This window comes from Rana temporaria, chromosome 5, assembly GCF_905171775.1.
Source record: "Rana temporaria chromosome 5, aRanTem1.1, whole genome shotgun sequence".
Classification (NCBI taxonomy): Eukaryota; Metazoa; Chordata; class Amphibia; order Anura; family Ranidae; genus Rana; species Rana temporaria.
The window spans coordinates 235,378,189-235,396,203 of NC_053493.1; the positions used below are offsets into that span (position 1 = coordinate 235,378,189).

Here is an 18,015-nt window from a genome sequence, read left to right on the forward strand (position 1 = left end):
TAACTTTATGCCGGAAAAAGCCTAACGTAAACGACGTAAAAAAAAGGCGCCGGGAAAACGTACGTTTCTGAATCAGCGTATCTACCTAATTTGCATATTCAACGTGTAAATATACGGAAGCGCCACCTAGCGGCCAGCCTAAAATTGCAACTAAGATACAACGGCGTAAGAGACTTACGCCGGTCGGATCTTAGTCAAATCTATGCGTAACTGATTCTATTAATCAGGTGCATAGATACGCCGTCGTATCTCTGAGTGTGCGGCGTCGTATCTGGAGATACGCCGTCGTATCTCTTACCTGAATCTACCCCATAGTGTATTCTAGCAGGGTAGTTTTGGAAGGCTTGGACTAGCAGTTAGCAGTTTTAGGGCCTGTGTCAACGAGCTTTGATGGACAAATGCAGCGTTTGGACATCAGTTTGAGGTGCTGAAAGCTTTGAGATTTGGTTGAAGTTTGGTTGACCTGCTTCAGTTGCTTTTGCATTTGCATAGACTTACATCAGGAGAGAATCCCTTATGAATTGAACAAATGCTCATCAACACTGGCCCTTCTGTTTTGTTAAAGTTAATGAGAGAGTAAAAAAAAATTCTGGGATACAAATGTAGAGTTTTACCCATTGGGACTTTAGATGAAGCGCCACACAGACGGTAATAAAAACATAGTACAGGTTTATTGAGTATATGCCAGAAAGAACATTGGGAAAAATGCTAAACAGTTGGCCAAAATATACAAATCCATTACATGGTTACATACAGTAATCAAATAGTCCATTGTAAGTGTGTCATAGCATCTATGGTGACCCAACACATTTTGTGAGTTCAGTCTCACTCTTCAGGGGTTGATGCATAGACATAATTCAAGTAAAACGGTTAAAAGATATAACCTAGTAATGAACATGGAAATGTATAAGGTAGATTGAAATGTGGGAATCGGACTAAGTGATCCATACTCGGAGATGGTGGCATGCAGCATCCTGCATGTCTAAATATGGATCGATGGGTCTGACTCCCACATTTCTATCTACCCGATTGCTGGCATATACTCAATAAACCTATGCTATGTTTGTTTTTATTACTGGCTGTGTGGTGCTTCATCTAAAGTTCCAATGGGCAAAACTCTGCATTTGTATGTACAATGGGGTTGGAGGCACCTCGCAGGGCACTACCAACCATATTTAGTTGTTTTTACATTTTTATGAGACTATTGGGGCTATCAACGCCATGGTACATTAAGCCAAATCCCAAACTTGAGTTTTTTCCATGAAGTCAGTTCTAAATTGTAGGGAAGAAGTATGATTTAGAGTACAGTACACTTATTGTGATTGTTTCAAGCAAACCATAAAAGATGGTGGCATTTGCAGAGCTTTAATGCAGTGCATTTTGAGTTTTATTGGTCATTGTGACATTTCAAGTAATGAGAATAACTTCTGCCGCTTTATTGGACCTGTTTACCATTTGATTGCAAAATACAATTTCCTTGTCTTATCCTAAAGTAACCCAAAATGCACTGCATAAGGTATAAACTTTTTAAGATTTGGATAAAGTGGTGTGGGGATAGAACCAATGTCAGGTTCCTATTTTAGTCTGTGTCCCTTTGGGGAGATTCTCTTTTTCTAATTATACTGATCACCAATGTCCCTGCAAAATACAGTGAGGTTAAATCCAAAATTTCAAGTTGCCACTAGTAGTGGATAGGAAATCTTCCAATGAGGACACATGTTCACATCTTAGAGGGAATTTCCCTCTGGAAAAATATACTTTGATGCCGCGTACACACGACAGTTTTTCATGACGAGAAAAATGCAATTTTTTTGTAAATTGGCCATTAAAAGCGGTTGTGTGTATTCTCCAGAGAATTTTCTAGACGAAAAAAATAGGCATTAAAAATTTAGAACATGCTCTATTTTTTCTCGTCGTGAAAAACAGTCGTGTGTACGCTCTAACGGCGGGGGGGATAAACGTGCATGAGAAGGGAAATTTGCATAATCAGCCCAAAGGGTGGCGCCATTCGAATGGAACTTTCCCTTTATAGTGCCGTCGTACATGTTGTACGTCACCGCGCTTTACTCAAGCATTTTTTTTTTCACAATCGTGTGTATGCAAGGCAGGCTTGACAAGAATCTCGTTGAGAAAAACTTCGTTTTTTTTTTTCCATGACATGAAAAATGGTCATGTGTACGCGGCTTTTTCTTTTTGATGGTTTTCCAGAACAGGAATTAAAGCGAAATCTCCCTAAAGAGCAGATGAGAAAAAAAATCAACAGCAATTTTAACGCTCCACTACTCTATTCAAAAGTTTGGGGTTTCGATGCATTTGAAAGAACATGTTCATGTTCTTAAATGTGTGTGTTGTTTTTTTTTCATATTATGCCAGTTTCCTTTAAGTTCTATTTCTTTGAGCATGCTTGGTATTCCAAAATGTGACTTTCAAGGCTGAACTAGTACACTGCAAGTTAGTATTAGAAGTACGCCAGTTCTTTTGCTGCTCTCTTTGCCTATATAAGCCTTAGCTTGCAAGTAGTGAGTAGCTTCTAATTCGTGTTTGCATTTTGTATTTCTTCCCCTTCATTTGGCTCTGTTGTTCTTCTGCCTCCCTCTTCTGTGCACCACATCATGGCTACCTTTTGTTCCGGCAAATCAGCTTTTGGTGAAGGGGGTGAATGAGACTTTGGTTGCTCAGAGAGTTGTCCCTGCTCTCATCACTCTCTCCAGCGATCCTGAAATGTAAGTTTCTGAGCTGCTTTTTTTTACAGTAAGCATCCTAAATGTTTGAAATGCCCATCAGAATGCATTCCCCTTTTGGACACAATTTTGACTTTAATTCGTAATGGCATCACTGGACTTCTTAAAGACATTTATTTTTTGTAAGATTTCCTATGTGTCTGTGGTAATACTGATGGGGCATCTCTGACAGAATGATGCTTAATTTTTTGACTAACCCTTTTAATTCAATTAATTTGCAGCATGCTGTGCATACTACTTCCCAATTCAATGCATGTTATATTGGATCATTTAAATAAAACCAGTTAAAGTATCTGCCCATCCACAGTCACGGCTAACAGTCTTATTACCCATTTACCAAACAATTTTTTATTGCATGTTGACTGGTTACAGCTGATTCTCCAAGGCATGCGGGAATCCTTAGTTGACAAGCGAGTTGCTCCGGCCCTTGTTACCTTGTCCAGTGACCCAGAATTGTGAGTTCTAATGACTGTCTCAAACGAATTCTCTTCTATTGAGACTTTTCCTGACCCATTTAATATCTAAAAATTACTCAATTTAAAAGTTAGTATTCTTTCTTTGAGTGGTGTTTTTAACATATTTTATATAAATCTCCAAACCACACCTAATCTTTTACAGCTCTGTACGCATTGCCACAATTCCAGCTTTTGGTACCATCATGGAGACTGTTACACAAAGAGAGGTAAGTCTCTAAGATTAACCAAATGTGAATTAGTAGAATATGTCTGACTCGCAACACACCTTGGTTTTAATTTATACAAATGGTTATAACTCATGAAGTACTTTTTCAGCAAAGAATGACTTTAGCTTGTAATGGGATATAAGAGCTTATTTTATTTGGAAATTACCACATGCATGAAGTTTGAAATTGATATCTGACATCAGGAATGGTTTGTAGGCTACATGCATGTAGCTCTTTGCTGAAATGAGCAAAGGTTGTGTATGCAAACAATCCAAAATTAGCTTTCATGGTTGGGATTGCTTTAAACTGATGAAAGCTGTAAATTAATAAGTTGGTATATGTCAAAGAACTCTCACCAGAAGTTTAAAGGCTTGCTAAATCCCCTAGGGGATTCAGTACACATAGCACTTGTCCCTGTTAAAATCTGTGCTGTGCTTTGGAAACGTCATTTTTTATTTCCTTCAGTCTCCACTCTTGGCAAAATCAACTTTTTTTGGATATCTCTATGGGGGATGTACAGGAAACACTGAAGCCACAGTCCCCTCTATTCTGTATCCCTCCTTGCTGTGCAACTTGTGCCCCTTTTGCCTACTCCTTGGTACCAATAAAAGCCTGAGCCCACAACATCCCACTACTGCCAGCTGGTTCAGAGGAGATTCATACAATGGTAGCTGACAGCCTATGCTGTAAATGGCTGTGGCTTGAGAGGGGCACCGTTATTCACAAAAATGCAAGCCCACAACAACGTACGCTCACGGACGGCTACTACACTAGTCCGACTCAATGTAGTAGCCGACTTGGGTGTTGTGGGCTTGTGTTTTTGTGAAGATGGCACTCCTTTCTAGCCACTGTTTTTTTATTGCACAAACTGTCAGCTACTGCTGTAGTAATCTCCTCTGAGCTAGCTGGCGGCTATAGGAGGTTGTGGGCTTACATGTATATAAAAGAAAGCTGGCAGCTCTATCTTCCACCATGAATATGTTTATTAATCCAGGTGTGGTACAAAGTAATGCAGGGCTTGCGCGTTTCGACAAAGTAGCCTTAATCCTAGCCTAGGTTGTGGGCCCAGTCTTTTATCAGCACAAAGAGAGCAGAAGAGGCATGGGGCTGCAAAGCAGAGAAGGCTGTAGAGCAGGGGTCTCCAAACTATGGTCCTCCAGTTGTTCAGGAACTACAATTCCCATAATGCCTAGTCAAGTCTGTGAATGGCAGAGTTTTACAATGCCTCATGGGGCGTCTATTTCTGCAACAGCTTGTGGGCCGTAGTTTGGAGATCACTGTTGTAGATGTCTAGTAGAGCTCATAGATGGCTGAGGCTATGTGGGTATCAGTGTACTCTGTGTCTGTTCTGCCCCCTCTCCTTTGTGGGATGTTAGTTGGAACTAATGAAGTATTCATATCCTTACTCTAGCATGGTCAGATAGCTGTGAAGTAGGGGGCAATATTTTCGACCATGCTACTCAGCAAACGCTGCACAGATTTTAGCAGTGGCAGGTCATATGTGCACTGGTCCTCGTAGGAGAGATTTACAAGCTGTTTTAACTCCTGGTTAAACTTCTTTAATCCATGTAATTTCCTCTGACTAAAAGGCAAACTTTAGTCAACATTGAGAATTAGTAGTTCAGTTTTCATCCAGGTATGGCTTTGCTGCACCACTCCACTGCTCTCCCTTTCCTGAAATCTGAGGATGTGTGCACACCTGCTTGTCATGTAGAAGAGGTAGTCCTAAACACACCCACTACAGACTCATTGCTGTCTTACACCTACAGAGTGCAGTGACACGGATACAAATTATGTGCGACAACACCCAAGTAATAATGGTCATGTATGGTTACGTTTTAACTAGAGGAAAGAGGGTTTTCAAGAAAGATTTAGATTATACTTTATATATACATGCAATAAAATATTGCTTAATAACTACATGGTTAAAGGGTTTAACTGTTTTTTGTTTTCTATGTAGTAGTAGTTCACATGTTTAGAACTAATCTTTTATCCATGGCACCACTCTCAGATTAGCCTGTTTCTTTAGGATCAGTGTAAGATTCTGCTTTGAGGGGTTATCTATATATGTATCAAATTCAGACAACACCATTTCTGAATAGCCAACAGCCATGTAGCAGGACGAGCCACATCTAGGCCTTTTTCAAATGGGCTTGTATAAGAGCAGTGTGAACAACAAGCTTCAAGAAGTGCTGAAGCCTGCTAGCAGCTTGCCTAAACAAGGGAGCTAGAGAGCAGGAGGTCTTGGGAGGAGCCGAGAGGTTGGTGATGAAGCTGGGGGTGATGTAGATGGCCGTGTATGCTGTGGTTTAGTATTTAGAATTTTTACAATGGGGTAGGGGAAGCCAGTGAAGAAATGGGAGAGGAACAGAAGTCATTGATCGGTTAGCAAGTCTAGCGGCAGCGTTCATAATAGACTGAAGAGGGATAGCTTTTGTGTAAAGGTAGGCCACTGAAGATAGTTGCAGTAGTCAAGGCGGGAAATAACCAAGGAGTGAATAGGTTGTTTTGTGTCCTTAGTCAGAAAGGGGCGAATTCTGGAAATGTTGCGGAGGTTAAGGCAGCAAGATTTAGCCAGTGATTGGATGTGGGGGCTGAAGGAAAGGCCCGAGACTAGGATTACACCCAGCACCTTGGCATATGTGGAGGGACCAACGGTAAAGTCATGGGGAAGGGATTGGGGAGGAGGAAATATTACAAGCTCAGTTTTAGAAAGATTGATTTTGAGGAAATGGTGTGACATCCATACTGACATGTCACTCAGTATGTTTGTGATACGTGGGGTGGTTGTGGGGGTGGGTTGAGGAGTCGAGAGATAGATCTGGATGTCATCAGCATAGGGGTGGCTTTGGAAACCTTGGGAGGTTATCAACTTGCCCAAGGAACAGGTATAGAGAGCGAATTGGAGGGGCCCAAGGACAGTGCTTTGTGGGTACCCCAACAGGAAAAGGAGCAGAGATTTCCTAAGACTTCTAGTTTTAGAAACCAGCTTCAACTATTGCATTAACATGATTAGTCAAAGTCATGAATATATTTCAGAGAGGTAGTTAAAGGAAAGTATGAGGAACAGAATTTTTCCCCTAAGGTTTCCTATGAATATTTTATGCCCACACCAGACATTGTAAACATGGGTTATATTGGACACTTTCCTGCACACTCGGTATCTCTGAACCCCACGTTGCATAAAAAGAGGCAAGCAGGGAGTTTTCAAATGAAACCAAAGAATTTACAAGCTCAACTTACCAACCAGCCTGCGACCAACCAAATTAACCTGTTTAACAGTATGTGTTAAAAACAGAGGTTTAGTTGCACACATTTGCAAATAAATATGTAAGCTGCAGGCCCTGCCAAGGCACCCTGTATCCTGCTGGGAGTTTTGTTAAGGTCTTTTTCTCCTCCTATCATTTGAGCTTGTATTTGCTCATTAAAACAATTAACAACACAGAAGTGCTGCCAGATTTTCAATGTGTAATTTCTAATGTTTCTCAAGTGAAAGCAGCCAAGTTAAAGCGGGAGTTCACCCATTTAAAAAATAAATAAAAATCTCCCCTTAGCTTCCTGCTCGTTCGGTCTAGGGGAATCGGCTATTTATATTAAAATATGTGCAGTACTTACCCGTTTTCGAGCTGCATCTTCTTCCGTCGCTTCCGGGTATGGGTCTTCGGGAGCGGGCGTTCCTTCTTGATTGACATTCTTCCGAGAGGCTTCCGACGGTCGCATCCATCGCGTCACTCGTAGCCGAAAGAAGCCGAACGTCGGTGCGGCTCTATACTGCGCCTGCGCACCGACGTTCGGCTTCTTTCGGAAAATCGTGACGCGATGGATGCGACCGTCGGAAGCCTCTCGGAAACCTGTCAATCAAGAAGGAACGCCCATTCCCGAAGCCCATACCCGGAAGCGACGGAGAGGATGCGTCTCGTAAACGGGTAAGTACTGCACATATTTTAAAATAGCCGATTCCCCTAGTAATAACGAGCAGGAATCTAAGGGGGAAAAGTGCCCTCTAAGGGTGAACCCCCGCTTTAAGAGGTCCATTTTTGCAGCCAATGCTGTCTCTGTTCTGTGAGGTTTATCTTTACTTTGCAGGACCATGTTTTCTGTAATTTCTGTACACCAGCACACAAACCGGTGAAAGAACAAATGGTAAAACTACATTCTTAGAGTTGGATTTGCTAACGTATACCTTGTGACACTGTTGAATCCCCTACATACCTAATGCTGTTCAGCTGCATTCTGTAATAGAATGAACAAAAAATAATTCTTTATAAGTACTTCTAACAATTTACTTGTGTATAACTCCTATCCAAGGCATAATGATTTGTGAGTAGTGTGCAAATGATTCTCAAATGTTTATTTTTTCTGTAGTTATTAGAGAGAGTAAAAATGCAGCTGGCTTCATTCCTTGAAGACCCTCAGTACCAAGATCAGCACTCCCTGCAGACAGAAATTATAAGAACGTTTGGTAGAGTTGGACCTAATGCAGAGCCAAGGTTTAGAGATGAATGTAAGTCGGTTTCTTCACATTTTGAGATTTTTAGATTAGTACCACGTGACAAGTAGCAGCTGAGGGAACTGTATGACAGTAATTCATTAGGGTTAGCCTTGTGGCCTTTACCTTTTTTGCATGGAGTTTCCAGACTTCATTTATTTAGCTGTGGAAAATGAATTTTCCACTTTTCCCTTCCATATAGACAAAAAGAGATTTTAAGCAGCGTATACACGTATGAAAATTCTTTTGGTTCACCAGGAACCTGCCAATTTTTTATGTCCTTCTGGAAAACCAGTATTCGATCAGAGTATGCAGTCAATGGCTGCAGCACTAATCGGTATATTGACGGGGGAAGGCCTCACTGTCAGAATGCAATAGTGTAACGGGGAGTTTTACCGCATCCACACTTTTTGTGTGGATCTGTCTGTTTTTTTGTTTTCAACCCGCCGGTTGAATGAAAAATGTTTAAAATAAAATGCTTTGTGTATACCCAGCTTAAGAAATTTCCACCAACCAGTGCCACGGGCACAAAAATAACGCAATGTTTGCTTTCATTAACTCCAGGAACAGTTTGATAAGCTGAACTGCCCATTCACATGTTCTATATATGTGCAAAGCATGCAGTCTTTGGCCCATTTTGTGAGTATAAAGCTGGCCTTAGATGGACCAATGTTCAGCAGGGACTGGACAAATTTTGATCCACATGTGGCCTCTCCTGTTCTACAGACGTTAATCTAATGTTTTATTTCTGTTGAATGGGCTTGTTGGACAACTTCTCTTGATTAGCTGCTGCAGCCAATTACTCTCCTGCAGCCGCTGAGAGTCCCCTATATCAGAATACAATGTCTCAGTAGGGAGGATTTCTCTATCCAACTCAACTTTGTGGATGGAGGAAGACATTTGTTTTTATCGTTCAGCCTACTGGCCAGTCTAAGTGTGTATATGTATATAACCGTGAACTAATATTTGCAAAGAAGATGATCATAACTTTCCTTTTTGTAGTTGTTCTTCCTAATTTGCACAAGTTAGCCTTGGTCAACAATCAACAGTCGGTGGATTCAAAGAGACTTGACATTGCTACATACTTGTTTGAAGCTTACAGTGCGCTTTCCTGCTGTTGTATCCTTTTCATTCTGAATGACTAACACCACATTTTAGAAATGGAATTTTAGTCATTTTTGATTTGTGCAGGTCACCTTTATGTAGTGGTTATTATTATTATTATTATTATTATTATTATTATTTATGTAGTGGTTATTATTATTATTATTTTTTTTTATTTTTTTTTACAGCCTGAATTTGATTTGAACTAGGCTGTGTGAAAAATATAAACATATGCGCTAAAAACAACTAATTTATGTGATACCTTACTAAGATCAATCCAATTGTGATAATAATCAGCCCCCTTCTTCAATACACCACAACAGGTGTGGAACATGTAAGAAAAAGGGAAACACAATAGTGTGATACAGCCAGACACGACAATACCGCTGCCAATGCTATGCGCCGATCCACTCACGCTCTCCCCGTCTTTGAATCAAGCCACTCAGTAACGAAAAGTGTAGAGGTCCTCACTCGGGAACTTCCGACAGATCTCGTACAGCAGACTCCTCCCCCACGCGTTGCGTCACTTGCCACGTGACTTAATCATGGGTAATGTCCATAGAGCAATTTCCCTTTTTCTTACATGTTCCACACCTGTTGTGGTGTATTGAAGAGGGGGGCTGAAGCCTGTTTTTTGCACCATCGCTAATGACCAAGGCTATGTCGTTGGAGCTACTGAAGTGATTTGAAGCTGAGTATGAGATACCTGTTTCACAGAGCTGTTGTATCCAGTGACACTCTCACGCTGCTGCTAATCAACATTGTTTAACCCTATTTTACCATCTACTCTACAGGGACGGTATTCTGAGATTGAGTACTATTTGATGCTCTGAATTAATTAGCTTTGTATTAATTTATTAATTAATTTTTATACACTAATTATTATTTTTTTCCCTCATCTATATATATTTTGTGTGCTTCACCCCATTGTGGCAACACGACTAAGCCCCTATTCAGGGTTTTGAATTATTATCACAATTGGATTGATCTTAGTAAGGTATCACATAAATTAGTTGTTTTTAGCGCATATGTTTATATTTTTCACATTTTGTTGTTTGGTTGGTAACCTTTTTCACATACTGCAGCTTTTTACATTTATTTATTAATTGTGTGGTGTATTTTGGATTTAGTAGCGCTGTAGTTTATCAGTTATATTTACTCGTTATCACCAATTTTTCACCAACTAGGCTGTGTGTTGCCATTAACTTGGCTATATGAGTAGTTTGTAGATCTACTTCCTTTTTACCTGTACTCATTTGCTGTCTGTAAAACAATTAGGCTGAATTCACACTAGCATGCCATAAAAAACGTGTGTTGATTTGTGTCTGTGTTTTTGATGGCGTGAGTAAACAAACATTTTATTTTTTGTAGTTTTTTTTTTTGGTAAACAGGATGTCTAGCACAACTGACTCTAATCATTGTGATTGTGCTAGCTTTATTGAGGATAAGGAGACGCATGAAGAGATTGGGGCAAGCCAGAAGACGCTATTGGGTAAATCCATTGCTCTCAGAACATGAAAGTAAAGGGCAGTTTTGGACCTTGTACCGGGATTTATGAAGTGCTTAAACGTGAGCTACAAAATCATCAATATTAATAAATTCTGACATGCCGACTAGAAAGCACTGGCTCTGCACACACTTCTCTTCTCCTCATTCTCCAATTCCCCAAAGATGGCCACTGGTATGGGTGCTTGTAAAGGGACAAAATGAATGACAATGCAAAGTTTTTTTCTTTTTTTCTTCTTCTTCTTCTTCTTCTTGTGTTGCATTGCGCTGGGTTGATACATTTTTTACATGCATTGTGTTGCGTTAAAATGCATACATAAATGTTGCATTTCAACACAGAGCAGGTCAACAGTCTTGTAGTGAGAACAGGACACACACACACAAATTAAGGCTCCATATCTACACGAAAAAGATGACAAAGATCTCACTTTTTTAAAGAATTTTGCATCCCGTGTCTTCTAAGAACCAAACTTTATCAAAGGACAAACCATGTCCAGTAAACAGACAGGCTATAGTCTCATAACATTAAATAATCTTTTTTTTGCTGCTGCAGCGGGGAATGCCCTCTTTATTTTACTTCAAGAGTATGCAAGTAGAAATAGTTTATTTTGGGCCAGCCAATGGGCGCTGGCATTTTGGCCATCAAAAGCTCTGCTTAAGTGCAATGTTGATTAGGCATCCAAAAAAATGTCATATGACATAGGGATTGTCCAAAATACATAAAAGCTAAGGAAAGGCTTAGTGTCTTATGAGAAAGTTTAATTGCCTACCACAAAGAAAAATAATCTGCTTTCACAGGGAGAGAGAATACAAGTGATCAACAGACCACACATGCCCAAGAAGGCTAAAGTGGTTTTAAAGGTATTCTATTCATTAGGGTAAAAAGCTATCTGTGTGCAGCCACAGCCCCCTTCCTGTCCTCTCCTTCCTCATACACAGCAGTGGGAGCCATTGGCTCATGCTGCTGTCAATCACAGCTAGTGAGGAGGGGCCGGGCAGTGCTAAGCCTTTCTCTGTGTGTCAGTAGACACAGAGTGCGGTTTGGGAGCGAACCTGCATGAGTGCCCTCATAGGCGGCTTGCTGTGGGGGCACTCAGCAGGGGAGGAGCCAGGAGTGCTGGTGGGGCACATAAGAAAAGTAGGATCGAGGCTGCTCTGTGCAAAACCATTGCACAGAGCAGGTAATTGTAACAAACACTTAAGGCTGCACTATTATAACAACCTAAGAGGGGAGATGGAGGTTCTTGAAAATATCTATTCTTGACCTTTAATCTTCAACCACTTGCCACCCGCCATATAGCAGAATGACGGCGGCAAAGTGTTTGTGATATCCTGACCTGACTTCATATAATGTGATCAGGATATCACAGCCGGCGTGGGCCCACGGGGGCATGCAGTGCAGCGATCGGAGGTGCTGTGTGTCAGTCTGACACACGGCAACTCTTATAGTGGTATGAAGCCTCTGACAGAGGCTTCTTACCACGTGATCAGTAAGGATGAGCTCCAGCGTGTTCGCGTAGCACACGTGCAGAGCCCGCCAGGAAGTCTGCACGGCACTGCGCTAATCACAGCCAGGGAGACAATGTCCCGATGCTCGGCTGCAGAGATTGGGAAATGTCTCCCTGGTTGTGATTAGCGCAGCGCCGTGCAGACTTCCTGGCGGGCTTTGCACGTGTACTATGCGAACACGCTGGAGCTCATCCTTGGTGATCAGCTGTGACCAATCACAGCTGATCATCACGTGAACCATGAAGTGTTGTAAACGGCTTTCCTTGGTTCACGTTGACAGGGAGAGCCAATCGGCGGCTCTCCCTTTCAGAGGGGGGGAGGGGGTCTGTGCTGATAATCAGCACATTGATTATCAGCACAGCTCCCATCAACACCTGCCAGCCTGCCCCCTAGTAAATGCCTGTCAGTGCCCACAACAGTGCCTGTCAGTGCCCCATCAAAGTGCCACTCAGTAGCTCCTCATCAATGCTGCCTATTCAGTGCCGCCCATCAGTGCCTTCAGTGCTGCCTATCGGTGGCCCATATCAGCGCCCAATTTTTTTTCTTTAAATTGTCGGTCTTTTTTCATTTATAGCACAAAAACTAAAAACCGCAGAGGTGACGAAAAGCTCTATTTGTGGGAAGAAAATGATAAAAATTTAGTTTGGGTACAGTGCAATTGTCATTCAAAGTGCAACAGCGCTGAAAGCTAAAAATTGTCCTGTGCAGGAAGGGGGGGAGGGAGTGCCTGGTATGGAAGAAGTTACAGTAGTGTTGTTTTTCTTTTTCTACTTACAAAATTAGCAGTACAAGTTTTATCATGAGTAATGTTTAGGAGTGAAATTCCACCTATAGTCCCTTACATGTCTGTATTCAAGGTTCACTGGCTTAGTTTTTCTGTATAAAAAGAAAAAAGAATGTAGCCCCTGTCTTGAGCTGGCCAATACACGTATGGATTTTCTCTATCTACGCAGATTGGATGCAGGCGCTGCTGAACTGACAATTTTCCACCTGGCTCCTTTGACAAAAGCCGATTTTTTTTTTTTGGTGTTGCATTAACATTTTGGTGCAGCATTGACATTCAGCCCAGGTTCACACTGGGTACGATTTCCTTCGATTTGAGATGCGATTTCACATGTGAAATCGCATCTCAAATCGGCGGCATTTGCCGGCAATTGTCGGCAATGACACTGTCCTAATCGGTGCGACGCCGCATCTGTGGCGCTGCACCGATTTCAAAAAGTAGTTCCTGTACTACTTTTTGCGATTTCGGGCCGCGATTTACATAGACATCTGTGCAGAAACCTGCACAGATGTCTCTTAAATCACGGCCGAAATCGGGACTGCGAGTTCAGCTGAACTCGCACGGCTTCACTCCCGCAGCCCAGTGTGAACCAGGGCTCTATGGGTGTATGGCCAGCTTTAGAGACCTTGTGGTCGGCCATTACTTATCAGATGGGTTTAACACTTTGATCTTGATCTTCTAAAATTGCAAATCTTTTAAACATGTTTCTTTGACAACTGAGACTTTAAAGAGATATCAAGTCATGCTACAGTATGAATAAATTTATGCTACCGGAAACCAACTTACGATGCATTGGCCTGTTGCTGCCAAAAACTCCAGGACAGTCTACTTAAAATTAGCATTGTCGGTTGCGAAAGAGGATGGTTACCTCAATTATAAATGGTACATTTGTGCTTATAAAGGAGAAGTTCCAGTGATGTGTCAATCAATAACTGCTTCCTTGCTGACAACTTCCTCTTTTACTGTCATCCAGCTTTTGGCATTTACTTTATTCCTTTTTCACATAATTTGTAAAGCAAACACTTTGAGATTTGTTAGACATTTGTGGCATATTAAGAGCTTACTGTGGTCAGTAAGATTCCTATATATTATGTACTTAATCTTAACTGATTGTTTTCATGGTATAGACTGTTGGTTGAAGAGATTCTTGGATTGTTGTTGTCAGTTTTTAGCATAGCTGTACTGGAATTCTTATGAATCTATACATATTCTGGCTTCTTTTTGGAAAATGTGGTGCTTATTTCATATCTTTTCTTCTTCCAAAAATGTCGTATATTGCAGCTTACCGGTCTTTGGAGTTGGTGTCTGCTAGTTTTGTTTTTTTTTCAGGGATTTATTTCTTTATTTTCACCTGGTAATCCTGCGAAAAACGCACTTTGTCCTTTCATCTACTCATATTTTCTCCACTGTATCTATTGGGTAGTTATGATGGTCTTAATACAGGCTGGATTTTTAGCACGTCTGCCTTTTAGCTTTCTTCATTGAATGATGGGACTAGTAGTTTACACAAGAGAGAGTAAGCTTGACAGACACTGAGCAAGAACAACCGCTATTGAAAATGTGCTTTATGCTGAATTCCTCGATTTCACCCACTTTGTGAAAATCACATGCACACTATGAATTAAAGGATAACTAAAGGAATTTTTTTTTTTAAGCTAAATAGCTTCCTTTACCTTACTGCAGTCCTGGTTTCATGTCCTCATTGTTCGTTTTTGCTTTGAAGTTGCTGTAATTCTGCTGTGATCTCCACACTTCCTGCTTGTCTGGCTCCTTATGAAAAATCTCATGGCAGCTTTTCACTGTGGTCCAAGCTGTGTGTCTAAAACTCCTCAGAACCAATCCGATTCATTTTAAAACCAAAACACTGCCCTGGATTTGTTTGTTTTTGTTCTGTGGGTCTCTTTACTTCACAGAAACCTGAAACCAGTTTAAAAACGAAAGTGAAACTGTAGGTACATTATATGATTGAATTTAATCTATCTTTAATCATTTTTAAAAGGAATCAGTTAACTTGTATGTCAATACCCTGTAAACAGTAATTTCAGCAAAAAAATTTTTTTCCTTTAGTGACCCTTTAAGTCCAAGGAGTTGCATGACATCCCCTGAGCTCATTTCTTTATAGCTCGACAGGTTTATGGAGCTGCCAGGGCATACACTGACACTCTGTGAGTAAGGAGACCAAGACACACAGAGCAGCTATACCTGCCTCTTTACTTTGCTGCCCATTCAGAGAAGCCTTTGTATTTTATGAATGAGTTCACATAATAAACAGGCTTCTGTGATTGAGCAGGAGGAGGGGAAGGACAGCCAAAACAGCTACACCTATTTTAATGTTGAAAATGCTTAGACCTGGAGCATCAGGGCTCCTGAAAATACAGCGGGAGTGCAATAAAACTGTCAGATGTAAATGATAGAGCCAAATCCAGGAGCTGTCATTCGCCTCCTTAAATTTAACTCATAGTGTGCCTTCACTTTTTACAGAGGCGCTGAATTCCTGGAATTTTAGCTTTTTAACCTGAAAAATGTAAATGAATACAGTCCCCTCATCTTAAGACTGATAAATTGCTATATATAGTATTTTGGGGGCTTAAATACGCTTTAACCTGTCATGAGCGAGATGCAAGAACCAATAACTAACATTGCAGACCTCCGAATCAATATACAGTGGAAGTTATTTTTGTGACCAGATACTAATGGTTCCACATTTCTTTTTTTGGTGCCTTGAGTCAGTCATTAAAGTGTAATTGCTGCCAAAACTTTTTTTGGTTTAGTTTTTCATAAAGTCAGGATTCTTAGTTCTCAGACATGACAGGAAATTAAAAGCAATCTCCTCAAAATTAAGGCAAATCCTACCTCTGGCATTTTCACTGGAACCAGTGTACCCATTGGGAGATGTCCCCTCTAGTTCTCTTCTGGTGACAACCTTTAAGGGCCCTTAGTTTTCTTTCCTGTTTGTTGGTCCTCAGGATAAATGGTGAGGTTGGACCTTCCCAACAGGGAAAGCAATAAAAAAAAATTAAAAAAACTTGAAAGGTGTTCTAACTACTCTGTTCAAAGCTAGAAAGCGACATTTTACTGCTGGGGTTATAGTTGATGATTGGCTTATGTCGCATTTTATTGCCAATTATGAGCATGTCAGGAAAGTTGATGTGCATGGTCTACATTATATGTGTATTTGACAGACAATAATATACCAGCGTTCACAGTATAAAGCAACTCTATCAGCATATATAAAAATTCCTTAACAGTATGTTGCAGTCATATCTGAGGAGTTAATGGTGAATCACTTTTTACCCGGACTCAGGTGCCTACGTGCTGATATGGAACAGCTGTCCCCTGAACATGAGGTACGCGCTTTATTTCTGCAATTGCTAATTCCTAATGAAAATAATTTTTAGAATTACTCTATTAATAGGTTTATGGCGGTAGGTCCTTTTTTTTTTTTTTTTTAAACTACTTGTATCAAATTTATGCAAGTATTTGCGCAAGTGTTGCTACAGACATAGGCGAGCCAGTGTGAATGAGGCTTAACAATTTGCATCCTCCACTTCTGTTTCGGACCTTATCAAAATTCAAATTTTATTGCAAAAGCATTTTCAGCATCCACATTTGAACTGGGGTAACCGATCACTTTAGTTGGATTTGACATATGTTTTATAAACCAATTCTCTGTTATAATATTTACTTTTATACTTTCATAAACTGTCCCACAGAATACCTACACACAACAGAAGTCAGAGCTATCCTTATCAGGTTTAAAGGATAAGTTCACATTTTGTAACATGTTACACCCATATTCTGAGAAATTTGCATGAATCTCCCATCAACACAAACAGTGCTGACAGGGGAAAACCTCCTGCTGAGAAATTGTCTTCTCCTGGCGGGGGCAGGCGGGGTAAGCCGTTCCCGCCAGGGGAAGACCGTGATAAGCCCAAGAGAATCCAGCAGGCTAGTTGTACCCAAGTTGATCAATCAACGGTTCGAATCTTGTCCGGTTCCTGCTGAACCAGCCAAATTTCAAACGGTGGCCGGCCCAACATGTCTGAAATTCACCGGGCCCCGCCTTCCTGTTGTGGCAAGGGATCTTTCCCCCTTGCTGTGTCACACTCTGCAAAGAACTTGGTCGTGTGGGCTCCACCTGCCCAGCCCCGTCATTCATTCACAGAGTTCTGTAAACAGAAACTACAAGGTCTGGCAGCCAAATGGCTTACACACAGGGTCTGCAAGAGCCCTGCATTGCACCCACGATCTGCTGATCATAGGTGCAATGCTTTCCAGGCCCCCAATATAAAATATGATAAATGCAATTTTTTTTTTTACCTCCAAAAGATGTGTCTTTTTATTTTATTTTTAAAAAGGTGAACTTGTCCTTTTAACTTTTTTCTCTTAAGTAATAATGACATCTGCTCTATGACCGACATCTGGGAATATCACAGTTGAAAGTGTAAATAAAGAAGTGCAATGGCTTATCGATTGCTGAGCCTAATTGTGTTGGTACACAGGGATGAATGCCATGTTGGCGAGGTGCTTTATCTGAACTCTGATACTGCTAATAACTGAGTGGGCAGCATTGTTTATCTCTCTCCAATTATTATCTGATATAGACTACTTTTTTATGAAGACAGATGGAAAAACGTGCATGCATTTTTTTCATCTGTCTTGATGGTGATTTTAGCATAGGGAAACATTCAGTTGCAGGGAGTTTAAAAAGACACGGCAATTAATTGAGACTGGAAAAGAAGCAGTCAGAGGGATGAGACAAACCAGGGGTGCTTACAATGCTCCGCTTTTATTTATTTATTTATTTTAAACCTTTATCCCATTTTAAACCGTTTGAAGCTGAACGCCAGCTAACACTTTAACAGTTAGTGTATTTAAGTCTTCTAGTGCATCTGACACTCCCCTTCCCCCAGACTGACAATATTGCTGTCTGAAAGTGCCCCTGTGCTCCATCCAGAGTAGAGGCACTTTATACAGAAGTTGTGTCAATGGCCAGATCACAAGATGAAAACGGAGGCGAAAAAAGCTAAATGGCACTGTGTTACTTTAACTGACAATTGCGCTGTCATGCAACTCTGTACATAACTGAAATTTGTAATTTTTTCCCTAAATGGAGCTTTCTTTTGGCAGTATTTGATCACCACTGTTTTTTTTTGGGGGGTTTTTTTTTCGCGCTATAAACAAAAGAAGTTTACAATTT

At 40.8% G+C, this 18,015-nt stretch overlaps 1 protein-coding gene across 9 annotated transcripts in view; it reads left to right on the top strand.

Annotated features, from left to right (window-relative positions):
* Positions 1–18,015, top strand: part of RELCH (RAB11 binding and LisH domain, coiled-coil and HEAT repeat containing) — a 194,265-nt gene that overhangs the window by 154,155 nt on the left and 22,095 nt on the right. For 6 of the 9 annotated variants that reach the window (XM_040353587.1, XM_040353590.1, XM_040353592.1 and 3 more), the window contains 5 exons: positions 2,641–2,723; positions 3,360–3,423; positions 7,789–7,927; positions 8,915–9,031; positions 16,074–16,162. In XM_040353587.1, the coding sequence (XP_040209521.1) occupies positions 2,641–2,723; positions 3,360–3,423; positions 7,789–7,927; positions 8,915–9,031; positions 16,074–16,162 (492 nt within the window). Of the gene's footprint in view, positions 1–2,640; positions 2,724–3,113; positions 3,197–3,359; positions 3,424–7,788; positions 7,928–8,914; positions 9,032–16,073; positions 16,163–18,015 lie in introns of those variants that run through there. The other 3 variants (XM_040353588.1, XM_040353591.1, XM_040353594.1) reach the window with 2 other exon arrangements.